We start from the raw sequence: 14743 nt of genomic DNA on the forward strand, positions 1-14743 counted from the left end.
GGTCCCTTGAGTGCCAAACCCTCAGTATAAGATCGATGATATTGACCATGCAGGACCAAGGCCAAAACATGTAGGATAAAGCAGAACGAGGAAACGTATGATTATGTATTCGTGAATATGGACTATCCTTTGCATCCAAGGAAGAGTTATGTTGGAGATTTTCAATTATCTTATAACGAGTTGAAGCATCGACAATTTATGTTGTACCGAGGGTAGCCCCAGTAAGTACGAAGTAGTGCCTATTTCACCTTTAGCTGCAAGTCCTGCTACAAGATAAGTCTCTTTATAAGATTACTTTTTTGATGGCCCAGAGATTATCTACTAACGAGGGAGGACCTGTAGAATTAATTTTTACCAACCTGCCGATGATGTCATGGTGACGTCACTGCTCTGCGACATAAGGCGGATGCAGTGAGTGCTTTCGATTACGCCCTTGGATCAATTCATGAATGGAATCTTGCTGCTCGATTTTGTGTCATGAGCCCTGGAATCGATTCGGAATCCATTCATCCTATTCACATGGGGTGATGTGTGAATAGCGCGAATCGATTCACAAATGGATTCATGAATCGATTCGCGGGCATCACCGAATGCACTCACTAGTTGCTCACTCAGTGCCGTCAATAGCTTTGCTCCCTGGTCACTGGCCGGCTGGCATCATCAGTGCACAAGATCTGTGATCACATCACAATGACATCATGTTCATGACATCATCATGCAAGCATCTTCCATGGTTCTATTCCTGTTTCCAGGGATATTTCCCACAACAAGATAAGCGGTGGCGGTGCTCATCCATTCATAGTGGGAAAAACAAATATATTGGAATTGTAAGTCATCTATCATATTCTGCTGAATATTTTATGTAAAAATAAATTTAAAAAACATATGCGAACGAGTTATGCAGCAACTATCCACGACTGTAACAAGATGAGAAACAGTAAGAAAGTGCGATAATAGCTCACAAAACTGCCAGGCTACTGAGACATTCAGCAACCCAATACCTACATGTATATGTACAGTAAATATCGGATATAACGTGCCCCTTTGATTTTCGAAAATGTATCACTATATCCGGTGCATCACTATAGCCGATTTGCATGTTTGACCGGCACATGGCACATGACTGCACATGAAATGATGCGTACACGCTGGAAAAAGCATGCTGAAAGTGCATGCATGCTCCGCGGACTGTGTACCGGTGCATGACACAGAGCTGTGCATGGCAGTGCAGTACGAGTACAGACTGTACATGTACTAGAACTTCGATACATCATGTGGCATGGCTGCTTCTTCAGCGTGTTCTCCAAAAAAAGCCTGAGCTGGATCCGTGCTCACGTAGATCGTAGATCTACTCGGTGTCCAACGAGTTGCGTAGAGCCAGAAATAGACATGAGTGGCTGTGTACGTGAGTTGGCAACATCATCGTGAGAGGCAACACAGCCAGAAACGGACAAGAGCATGCAGAAAGATCACTCTTGATCATTATATGCGATATTTTCCTGTACATTTGATATGGTTTGCTTCCTGAAGGCCATCACAATAAGCGATATATCGGTATAGCCGATAATAGTGTATATAGTGATATTTTAGCTGTATTTTTTCAGATTTGATTTTGATTTTGACGTGTTCTATCACTATAACCGGTATATCATTATATCCGGTCACTTTATAAACGATACTTACTGTAGCTATAACACATTTCCAGCGCGCTAACCAGTCGTGGATAGTTGCTGCGTAACTCGTTCTCATGTGTTTTCTTCTCTTTCTTTTACATGCATTTTATTACTGGCTGAGTATCCGAGTAAAAATGTATTTATATTTATCACCCGTAGCTATGCGGAAGACGTTACTGTAAAGCCATCTATATAACGAAGTGCTAACTCTAACGAGTTAACGAGGAGAAATCTGTCGTTAACATAGAAATTGTTATACAGAAATCCACACATACACTGTCCTATTGAGCGTTGAGAATGAGTGAGAATCGTTACCTTTGGTACACGTAAACTAGTCAATTTGGGGAAATCATTATATGCGCCTCGTTAGAATAATGGCTTTTACAGTACTTCAGTAACGTCTGGCGCTAGCCAGGGTCCACACAGCTTTAATTTCGTGTTTGTTTGCTTGTTTGTGTCACGCCTGGCGCTATCCCGTATCTCATAGCCAGCAATCGCATGTCATCTCGTACATTGAACATCAACATAATTTTGCGAATCGACCTTTTTTTCAGGATCACTTTTCAACGAGGACGAAGCAAAGTCGGCCGAACGAAGCCTAGAGGAAGAAAATCACCCTCTCCACTTCACCATCACGATACTGACATAGATACGAGATGAAACAACTAAAAAATTCACAAGAAAACTGTACAACCATCATCGCGCTGACTTTGGTCTGAGAATTTCTATCACAATCAAAAATGTACGAGGAGCACTCAAAAATCAGCCACAGACGTACCTTTATCGCTCTCTACTCCTTTTTCAAGGCACAAAAGTCGACTCTCCACTTTCAAACCAGGAACCAGACATACCAGTGGTCCTTTTCAGCTGCTCCATGAGCGCAGGAAATGTTCACCAAGGAGCGCAGAGCAGCATCCATTCCAGAAAAATAGCTAAAATACGAGTGAGACTGCATGCCTGAGTACATGAGTACATGTATGAGTACATGCAGAAAATAGTCAATTTCAGCGTTTCTGCTCCAAACAGCAACTAGCTTCGACTAGAAACAAAGATTACACCAAAGGATCAAACAACAACCATTTTCTGCAGTTTTTTTGCAGATGGCTTCCTTGTGCTTGGCCCAGCACGCCAAAAATCACACCTCGGAGGAGTACAAAAATTACAACTCTCAGATGTCCTTGATTGCTGGCCATGGTCCCGTACCGTACCATCAACAGAATGAGTATGTATAGTAGCATTATGTATAGCATTAAAGCGGTCAGCACCAAGAAATGAGAGACTGTACAGGCCTGGCATATATGTATGCGAAGTGTATCGGGGGAATGCATGCGGGGTGATAATGCAGTAACGTCTGGCACTAGCCAGGGTCCACAAAAACTTCCTCCGTTAACAAAAATTCGTAACGGATTTCGATGGATATGAAAACGCTTAGAACAACTTTCCTTAGCCACCAGACTCACGTCGGACTGCAGACTTCTGAAAGAATGCATGGTCATTCAGCATTCGAATCTGGGCTTTGCGCAGGTTGAACAACCTGAATTCAGAATTATTTTGATTGCGCAGTGCTATCGGAGCAGCTGCTTGTTTCTTTCGCTCAGGGTCCTACGTTGTGCTTTGTTGCCTAGCTCATCATGCATGTTATTCAAACAGATGGAAACTTTTTGAAATACAATGATGTAGCCGATCAGTTCGTTGTGGTATGGTTGGATATTGTAGCCGTCATGGTCGACGTAAAACACTAAAAGACCGCAACGATGTTGGGGCCAAAGAGAAAGTTCCATCAGTTATAATAACATGCATGATGAGCTAGGAAAAAAGCATAGCGTAGGGCCCTGAGCTTCCAAGCTCTCTCGAATTAATTTATTATAATTATGATAGCGAGCCCATATAATTTTGGTAAAAAAAAGGAGAAGGACAAAATGTTACGAGTTATGACTAACTGTCCACCAACGTAACCAGATCCCTCTTGGACCTTTCCGAACCTGAGCCTTCCAAGTTGGAAGGTTGTTGGTTTGCGCCTTGGAGAAGTGTTGGAGCTAGGTGTCAGGTCGCCGAATGTCTCAGTACTCCTTTGTCAATTTTGTGCCATTTTGTCGCACTCGCTGACTGTATACGATCTGGTGATGTTGGTGGACAGTTAGTCATAACTCGTAACATTTTGTCTTTCTCCTTTTTATTATATTTATTACAAAATCTCAAGGCTCAGATGAAACACCGGCCAATTCATACGTATAATGTGGGGTTTCGATCTATGATTTTGCTTTAGCGCTCTACGTTGCTGTATTTCACATTTCTCCGTTATTCCCGGTACTTACCCGTGATGAAAAAGGAAAGAAAACATTAGATTTCTAGATTGGCTTTTTCTTGACTGTGTGGATTACGTCGGTGTTGTGACTCCTCTTTCGAAAAGTTGGATACGATCTCTCCAATTTTTCCTTCGTTGTATACATCCTTCTTCATTGTTCATGATGACATCATTGTTCATGATGACATCATTTTTCATGATGACATCATTGTTCATGATGACATCATTGTTCATGATGACATCATTGTTCATGATGACATGAATATGACCTGAATGAAGAGGAAATTTAAAGAGAAAGGGACCAATATGCTACTACTTCTGACTAACAGTCTATAACGCAACGAGATATTCTGCAGTCAGATAGTGCGGCAAGAAGGCACAAAACTGGCAAGGATATTGAGACATTCGATGGCCTGACACCTAGCCCCAGCACATCTACGATGCACGGTGGACTGTTAGTCATAGCTAGTAACTTATTGGTCCTTTCCTTTACTTATAATACTGGCTCACCATCCGAGTTTAAAGAGGAAAATTGATTTCATTTCCCTCTATCCCATATCAGTATAGGGTTATTTTTTCGAGAACTGTTCCTATTCGCCCAGTGAGAAGGAAGACATTGCCTGCAGCTATGGTGAATTAAAATTAATCTAAACAAACCGTATTGGGCAATTACCCGACGGGTCTCACTGCTGCTGGGAAGCAAAACACAGGACACCGAGAGTAGGCCAGCATAATACAAAAACAAGAATCGAATTATGCGATTACTGTCTCTCTCTTTCTCTCTGTTGTTCATCCGCAAGAATATTTTGACTAGCAATATGACACCCAGTTTCGGTCTTACGACTTGCAATTTTCATGAATATGGATTGTCTTTCTCTATCTATCCCTCTCTCTCTCTCTCTCTCTCTCTCTCTCTCTTTCTTTCTTTCTCTCTCTCTCTCTCTCTCTCTCTCTCTCTCTCTCTCTCTCTCTCTCTCTCCCTCCCTCTCCGCAGTTGGGTTGATCACAATGAGCTGACTGAGATCTCTAGCAATTCCTTCAGTAGCATGACATTCCTGGAGAGCCTGTAAGTTGCACCGGACCCTAAGCATAGATACAATCAACAAGGCGAATACCAACCTCGGATATACAATAAATGCTTGGTCTGAAGCCACCCCTTGATGTAGTCACAATTGCCTTGGGGTTATTCCTATAATCAACAATAAAAAATTGAATTAAACTGCAAAAAAAACTTGTTAGAATCATGATTGCCTGATGATCGTAGTAATACGTGAAACTCAGAGTTGCGACACAGCTTCCAATCTCTCTTGTGTAGAATCATAATTATTGTGTTCTTCACTATTTTTCCTTCTTCCGCGGTTAAACTGAATATTATTTCCATTGGTTCATACTGCACGAATAGATACGGAATACACAAGTCGAGTCAGCTCGTCCCATTGTTTGCGGTAAAAAAAGAGCAAAGATCATACTCTTCACCATCATCAATTTTCGAGGACAAAAAAATATTTTCCTACACCATTTGTCGTGCATACTCTTCGAACTGAATTACAAGCATCTAGTACTTCGAAGTACCCGTGAAATGTGCCCTAAGTGTTTGTCTTTGCACAGTGCAGTGAACTTTGCATATAACCACACTCATCAATACATCAGAAAAGTGTCCATATTCGCGAAGTGTTGTTACTTACATGGCCAGCAATCGAGGACATCTGAGAGTTGTAATTTTTGTACTCCTCCGAGGTGTGATTTTTGGCGTGCTGGGCCAAGCACAAGGAAGCCATCTGCAAAAAAACTGCAGAAAATGGTTGTTGTTTGATCCTTTGGTGTAATCTTTGTTTCTAGTCGAAGCTAGTTGCTGTTTGGAGCAGAAACGCCTAAATTGACTATTTTCTGCATGTACTCATACATGTACTCATGTACTCAGTCATGCGGTCTCACTCGTATTTTAGCTCTTTTTCTGGAATGGATGCTGCTCTGCGCCCCTTGGTGAACATTTCCTGCGCTCGTGGAGCAGCTGAAAAGGACCACTGGTATGTCTGGTTCCTGGTTTGAAAGTGGAGAGTCGACTTTTGTGCCTTGAAAAAGGAGTAGAGAGCGATTAAGGTACGTCTGTGGCTTATTTTTGAGTGCTCCTCGTACATTTTTGATCATGATAGGAATTCTCAGACCAAAGTCAGACCAAAGTCAGCGCGATGATGGCCGTAGAGTTTTCTTGTGGATTTTTTAGTTGTTTCATCTCGTATCTATGTCAGTATCGTGATGGTGAAGTGGAGAGGGTGATTTTCTTCCTCTAAGCTTCGTTCGGCCGACTTTGCTTCGTCCTCGTTGAAAAGTGATCCTGAAAAAAAAGGTCGATTCGCAAAATTATGTTGATTTTCAATGTACGTGATGACATGCGATTGCTGGCTATGTACCAGAAAGACTGAATATATGTATTACAGTTGGATGGGACTTTGCTCTGGGCATGGAAATTCTGTCGTTATTCACGAATTGTCGTTACATCCGCAGATGCCCTTCCGTCCTACCACTCCCAACCGACCTGTAACGCCCCTGCTGTCACATGACCTCCAAAGGGGATTGTACAGGGAAACTCTCCAGAACCGGTAGGGAGGGAGGGGGGGGGGGGTAGGGGGGTAGGGGGGGGGGGGTAGGGTAGGGGGTAGAGTCTATTTGAAATACGTTACACAACTTACGTGAAGAAATAAATGTGAGCTTATGAGATGCTCTCTTACTGCATGCAAGTAATAATTTTATGCCGATCAATATGACTGGTTAGGCAGGCAGGCAGGCATAGTGGGATGGTCTAAGACCATGATTGAGAAACAGAGGGTACCATGTTCAAGTCCTGCTTGGAAGCGGAAGGATTGTTTCCAGCCGTACTGCGACCCGCAGTTAATTGGGAACTCGTGGCCTGGCACGAGAGAAACATGGATACAGCTAATGGGATCTCGGTCTTTGACCTCTTTGTGGTGGGTCTGATCTACTCCCCCCCCCCCACCTCCCCCCCCCCCCCAGTTTAGGCACTGCATCTGCGCCTGGATCCTAGAGGGTGATAGTGTTCCTACGAATGCGGAAAACACGGCTTCCAGCCGAGTCTCACGCGAACCGTGATAGTTAAAAAGAATCATATGACTGGTTTGGGGCCGTTTTCCGTTCAAAGCCATTTTTTATGACTCTAGAGGGTCATAAATGTGTCCGGTAGACGGAAGTGCCCGGATTAGGGACGTCCGGATCTGGGGAGTTCAGACCCTGGTCGTGGAGGAATGCATACTCTGTTGCAAGAAGCTTGAGTTATCTTGCACCCAGACCATGTCTCAACTGCATTGTGTGGCTTTGTGGACTAATGCAGATACCTTCGGAACAACAAGATTGCAATCATATCACCATTAGCCTTCACAAACAGCATATACTTGAAGACCATGTAAGTGCTGACGTCTCAAATGCACATACACACACACATGTACTGACATGCACACATACACAAGTGCACACATACAGCCACACATACATGCACGCACACACATATTCTACATGATATGTCGCAAGGTGTTCACGCATGTACGTGTGTGAACACTGAGACGGAGCTCTCGAACTGACGAGTGCCTGCCATAACCTGGTATGTATAATGTGTACAGAGGGAAGCTGTCTGTACGCATCACGCTACACTCACCGTCCATCCCAGTTTGTGTACCTTCACCTCAACTTTCCTTCCCATTCTACACATCGCATGACTGTGCTGCCACCTTTATTTCCCAAATTTTGTTCTGTAGTGCTCCAGCTCATTTTTTTCTATTATCGTATCTTTCTGTTTGGCTGTGCATGAGCAGTGATGATGTCGAGACGCCTAGTCGGTTTAGCTGCTCTTGCCCCGCCTCCACTGCTCCGGCTGCCATCGCTATGTGCATCTCTGTGCGTCTTTGCCGGCGTTTGCACCATGATGGTTTGTGGCTATCTTGTAAAAAATAGATAAAAAAAAGTTGTGTAGGGAACACTTCACGGATTCAGCATGATGCGAACAACTCTTGTCGCTTTTAACCCTTTGGAGCCCCAAATAATCCTGATAACTGTATGCAACTGCAATTGCAATAATTATATTCTTTACCTTATTTAGTTATATATGTTATATATGTGTGTTCATATCCTCCAGAGATATATCTCACAATGTTATCGTAACCATCCCTATGCCAACATTCGTGGGTATGAGAGCACTTCAAACATTGTAAGTCAACAGTGTGGGGGGGGGGGGGTAGAATTCTGATACATACAGGCGGAATCCAGATAATTCGAATCTCAAAATGCCAGAGAAAAACTTCTAATTTATATCCGGACAGTCTGATTACTGTGAAATGGGTAACTATTCCGACGTAAAAATGTTTGCGAATTTTGCGGGAGGCCCCGAATCGCAAACGGTGAACAACGCAAACTCGCGCCATGTAAAGTTCAGTGCAAGGACTGACTCGACTGTGTAGAACGACTGTAGAATGACTCGCAAACATTAAACAGCGCAAACCAGTCTCAATTTGTAAAACACAAACATTTATTGTCGCAAACGTCACCCGTTTTACAGTATCCAAACATGTGCCTACAACACATTACCGTAAAAGTCCGTAAATAAGTACGTATTTACTTTTGAATTTAGTGGCCACACCCGTACTAACTTTCGGGCAGGTACTGACTTTCGGGCACGAACTAACGTTCGGACCTGACTTGTGTGTAGTGGAGAAGTCATTCTTCATGTAGATGTACAGTCATGCTACATGCTGCATGTACGCACCATATCGGTACTTATTTCGGGCAGTATGGTTATCGGGCTTGACTTGACTTCAATAGACAAAGTCAAAATAATGAAAGTAGTGTTGAAACGATCTCACCGGATACTCGTTAGCTCGCTCGCCAGAAACTCGGCTCGTTTGTGCGGCCAGCTCGTTTGCACTAACGAGCACCGTACACCGTACTCCGTACACATGGCAGTACATGTCGACCGGGGAGTCGTAAAATATTTTACGATTCCCTGGTCGATCGAGAGTCCAGTCCCTCGCAAAGTGAAAATCACTCGCAGTTACAGGTGACTGTATGCCTGCACGACACTTGAGTTGTTTCAGTTGTCGTTGCAGCTTTGGTGGACTCTACTGATGTCTTGCTCCGCATCTGCTGACCTGTCGCAGGATATGCTTCGGTCACCTCTCCATTCGAGTGAAAGTTACGCTCAGTCGTTTGGAAGTTTTCTCCCGCGATGCAGCGAAGACCAGGGCTACTTGCAATCTTTGCAAAACGGTCTATTCTTACAAAGGCTAATCGACGACGGCGCTGAAAAGACATCTCGACACCAAACAGCAGTCCGAAGTGAAGCAGCAGCAACCCCAAATGCCGGCGGTGATAATTTGAACCAGCTGAAAAAAATCGAACTTAGAAAAAAATATTCAAAAAAATAATCATATTTGCCACATCAATGAAACTCGTTAGCTCGCTCGATAGCTTGCTCGTTAGTGGAACTGATCGCTCGTTTGTTATAGATACGCTCGTTTCAACACTAAATGAAAGGGGTATTTATTTCGGGCAGGTACTTATTTACGGACTTTTACGGTATGCAAGTCAAAATGCTTGCGCTTTACACACAGATTCCGCAGACACTGAAATGCCTGCTCGCGCAAGCAGAACTGGCTGGCATAATGTACAGTGAACTTTGAATTATGCTTTGAATTATCTGCATAAATCCCACACATCTTCACTGTAAGTGGGCTCAGTGGGACTTCTAATTAACAGGACATACCCAGTTTGAGGTTCGAATTATCAGAAAGTGGTACGGAAAAGGCGGGAGCGAAATATACCACTAAGTAGTGTGATGACACCATTGTTTAGGACACAGACAAACCTGTATTGCGCATATAAGCGCATGGGCTTCTACCCGAACATGTTTACACAGCCAAAGATCTTTTTTGCAGCAATTTTTTGCTAAAAACGCATGCGCTTATATGTGGGGAAGTACGGTGTGTTGAAATTGTATTGATTGGAAACAGTCCTGGAAGAAACTTCTAGTTCTAAAGTGGTATTTTCGAATTATGCCATATTCGAATTATCAGGATTCCACCTGTGATTGCAACATTGATCGCCTCTTGTCTTGTCTCCTATCTATCTGTCCCACTCATCTCCTTTCTATCTGCCTCACTCATCTCCTATCTATCTGCCTCGCTTATCTCCTTCGTCTCTACATCAATTGGAGAAAGAACAATGGAGTTATGACAATTTGTACAGTGATCTATATGCGCAGCACCAACTGAAAATTTGAAAATGGATATACAGTCGAATGTCACTTATCCGGTCGCCAGTTATCCGAGCACGTCGGTTATCTGACAAGCCCGGGAGTGGTAATTTTATCACTCTCAACAGTAAAATTCGAAGAAAAAAAAATTTGTTTTTGTATCGGTGTAATATGCATTTACTTGAAGTAGATGTGGTCAAGTATGCTAACATGTATGTGTACATGGAGCAATTCATGAATATGCATGAATATATTTGGGTATTGTGTACATAAATCAGTGAAATCCAGCCATATTATGCACATAAAAATGATATCAGTTATCCAACATATCCAGTTATCCAACATGCCTGATTCCCGAAGTGGTCGGATAAGTGACATTCGACTGTACCCGTCTTGAGGAATCCAGCTATACCTTAGAAAACGGATGTACTTGTCCTTCGTACCCAAAGGGATATGCACACAATTTCTTTTGCCTGTAGTCCACCTGATGTGATAGCAATGGCAGTACAGTAAACCAAGTGTAAGCGATCTCTTCTTCTAGCCACCACCTTAATGACCATTTTTCCATGCGCGGACAGCTCTACACTGAACCTGTTCCGGGACCTAGTTCTAAAGACCAGCTGGCTTTAACGACTGCTTTTTCTTGCACCGTGGGGTGGCCGCTTAAATCAGGTTTTACTGTGCAAGCGGAGGAGCTTTGAACATGTGGATAGTGAGGGATCTAAAACTGTTCTTTTCTAGATTCTCATTCCATTTTTTGTCAACGGGAAAATCATCGTTTACAGTATTTGCATGTGCATTGCCAATCATAGTCTGGCTCATGCTGCTGTTGTATTTCACAATTGCAGAAAACTCAACAACAACAGTCTGACCAGACTGCCATTCGTATCGATGACCATGTCTTTCTTGTAAGTATGCACATCGTTATCATTATCACTAGGGCTGAAAAGATCGTGTATTTTCACCTATCGATTGCTCTTTAGCTTACTGATACTTCCTCTGCGTCATCGAAATTGTCGCAGTTTGACTAGTGACTTGTCACTTGTTACTGACAACTCCATAAGCTAAACCATACAAAGATTATTACACAGGATGATAGTCTGAAGTCTAGAGTAATGTTCCAGGACGGTTGGACTGAGAGTTTTCACGCAGAGATGAAGGCCTCTTCGTCGCTGATGTCAATGGACGCAAAAATATCGTTCCGAAATATTTCTATGAAGGTTGTACATGTATGTTGGTCGTGCCTCATCTCAAATGGTTTGAATTTCTCCACAGGACAAGAGCTGCTATGCTTGTCGTCTGCTAGCTCTGAATGATCTCTACTTCACCACCAGCGAAGTAAAAACACACGATCGTTGCAGGTCGTTTGGTTACCATCGGCGCAATCACTTCGATCTTGAAATGAACTTTTTTTTTAGCCGTGGCATGCCCATTTGTTTTAGCTGTGTGGTCCCTGCTCATGCAGGTAACTACAGTAAAACCTGTAACTAAAGACCACCGTGAGTAGCGAACAGCCTGGTACTACAGTAAAACCTGTAACTAAAGACCACCGTGACTAGCGAACAGCCTGGTACTACAGTAAAACCTGTAACTAAAGACCACCGTGAGTAGCGAACAGCCTGGTACTACAGTAAAACCTGTAACTAAAGACCACCGTGACTAGCGAACAGCCTGGTACTACAGTAAAACCTGTAACTAAAGACATCCGTGACTAGCGACCAGCCTGGTACTACAGTAAAACCTGTAACTAAAGACCACCGTGACTAGCGAACAGCCTGGTACTACAGTAAAACCTGTAACTAAAGACCACCGTGAGTAGCGACCAACCTGGTACTACAGTAAAACCTGTAACTAAAGACCACCGTGACTAGCGACCAGCCTGGTACTACAGTAAAACCTGTAACTAAAGACCACCGTGACTAGCGACCAGCCTGGTACTACAGTAAAACCTGTAACTAAAGACCACCGTGACTAGCGACCAACCTGGTACTACAGTAAAACCTGTAACTAAAGACCACCGTGACTAGCGACCAGCCTAGTACTACAGTAAAACCTGTAACTAAAGACCACCGTGACTAGCGACCAGCCTGGTACTACAGTAAAACCTGTAACTAAAGACCACCGTGAGTAGCGAACAGTCTGGTACTACAGACCGCATCGCCAGCCACGGACGGTCTCACATTCATGATAATTATGGTTGTGCGGTGGAAACCTCTAACTAAGGACCACCTGCCACTAAAGACCGCTTTCTCTGGCCCCAAGGCCCAAGGGTGGTCGCTAGTCACAGTTTTTACTCTACATATGTGTACAGACAGTGTACTGTCACGTCCAGTGCGCACTCTTTTTCAGTATCGCTGTTACGTACCTGCGCATGCATCACTGGCACTACACGTACAGTCTACGCGGCTCTTGCAGCAGTGCATGAATGTACTGAGTGTCTAAGCCAGAGCGACACATTCTATAGCTCTTGCATGCATTTAGTTTGCTGACCCCTCGATGTTTCTCCAAGCGCTGCCGCTTGTTCCACGAAGTCATTCTCACCCCAGCTAAGGTAAAACAGTGGTGAGTTTTTGAGTGAACGGCTATAAGCCTGGGAAATGTGCAGCCTGCAATGCCTGACTGATCTCAGCGAGTCGAAAGTACTATCGCAGCGACATCAGCGAAGAAATTGCGTCTAGTTCAAAATTTTCAGCTTCCAATAACAGAAAATAGAACTTTGCGGTAACCCTATACCGATGACCATCGCCTATGTCCGATTCCTTACCTGTGGTACGACTGTTGGTGAGTAAATACCCCGTTTTATATCAAAAGTCGAACCGCGACAATTTCGATGACGTGGAGGAAGTAGATTAATCGATTATAATCGTTAGCAAATATTGTCAGAATTTTCAATGTTGTGCAAAAATCACTCTGTGTCTAAAAAGCTAGGCCTTCATAATACCAAAAATCTGCATTCGTGACAGGGTAGCTCCGAAAAATGGCAGTTTTGAAGTCAATTTAACCTCAGACTATACACCATACCCTGGCAACTGCATACTCACAGTGGAAACTGATTCAAACTTCACAAAACGAGGGTTTTCAGTACTTTTTGGACTCAAAATCCCTAATTAGTAATCTATAACGTACCGATTACTTGATTGATAAAGAATTATTTACTTAACAAGTAATTGGTATAATCGATTCATCCCTAATTATCACAATCAGTATGCTGCCTGCTGCAACAAGCAAATCTGGCTAGCGATTATTGACAGATGCATGACGCTCGTATCATTTGTTTATGCGGGCAATACAAGTATGCGACCTGTTCATACTATTAGTATCGGTGTACCGCCTTCCTTCATCTGTTGACGGTTTGTCTCCATACTTCATGAGCAGTAAAACTCCGCACTGCTTATGAGTACTTCCGACGGATACCTTTCCCACTGTCCACCAACTCAGCCTTGTACACTCTATGACATAGAATTCACGGTTGGCGAGAAACGCGGCTGGAGACCGAAGCCGAGTTTTCCGCGTCTTATAAAGTCGCTGATGATACCGAGCTACTGCTTCTGCTGCATTGTTCTTTTGAGGCTTGGTTTTGTTAAATGAGTGGATACGCAAAATAGCCCTCACCTGCTTACATTGGTCCCATTGAGAGATGGACATGACTGTGTTTAATTCTGCGAATTAAAGTAACTGTAACGACAACAACGACAACAACTCTGTATGCTCGTGTAGCGACCACCCCTGCCCGTACACTTAAGTAGTCATTAACTCCAAGGCTCTGCCCACTCAATTCTTGCTCACTCTTTCTCCTTTCTTACACTATTATCTCTTATTGGCCACTGGCTATCGTGAGAATAAAGATTTGAAACAGCGACGACGACGACAACAACAATCTGTGTGCTCGTGTGGCGACCACCCCTGCCCATACACTTAAAAGTATTCAGTAATCCCTGCCCACCCAACTTTCCTTCATATTTCTCCTCTTGCACGCGTTTATCTCGAATTGGCCACTGGCTATCGTGCGAATAAAGTTTTGAAACATGTGGAACTGAAGATAAAGTGCAAGACCAGAACAGCTGCTGCGACTTCCCCAGTGCTGCTACTGCTGATTTTTGCTTTCGCTGCTACTGGTGGCTTCTGTGCTTTTGAAGTACACTGGAGCATTGCCATTGACATCATGTTTCTGTGTGTCGCCATGACTACTAATGACATTAGTGGCAGACGTAAGGAGAAAAGGACCTATACGTTTCTGCTCATTATGTAGCATATACTGTAACACGTGTAGTTTTCCTCACTGTTTATTTCTATTGCATGATTTGCATCAGGAGATCCCCTCGACAGGCCATCGCCTCTGGGAGATCCTTTAAATAAAAAAATAAAAAATGTAACTCGGATGGTGAGCCAATTAAATAATTGTGAAAAGAAGAAAGACAAAATGACTCTTGGACGTTTCCGAACCTGAGCCTTCCAAGTTGGAAGGTTGTTGGTTTGCGCCTTGGAGAAGTGTTGGAGCTAGGTGTCAGG

The 14743-nt window shown here is 43.4% G+C and overlaps 1 protein-coding gene across 1 annotated transcript in view; it reads left to right on the plus strand.

The window, feature by feature from the left end:
- Positions 1 to 14743, plus strand: part of LOC135824298 (chaoptin-like) — a gene marked incomplete at its 3' end in the record, with an annotated part of 71113 nt that overhangs the window by 46722 nt on the left and 9648 nt on the right. The window contains 5 exon segments of the mRNA XM_065337031.1: positions 753 to 827; positions 4973 to 5044; positions 7325 to 7396; positions 8123 to 8194; positions 11083 to 11142. Coding sequence (XP_065193103.1) covers positions 753 to 827; positions 4973 to 5044; positions 7325 to 7396; positions 8123 to 8194; positions 11083 to 11142 — 351 coding nt within the window.

Source organism: Sycon ciliatum, chromosome 9 (genome assembly GCF_964019385.1).
Source record: "Sycon ciliatum chromosome 9, ocSycCili1.1, whole genome shotgun sequence".
Taxonomy (NCBI): Eukaryota; Metazoa; Porifera; class Calcarea; order Leucosolenida; family Sycettidae; genus Sycon; species Sycon ciliatum.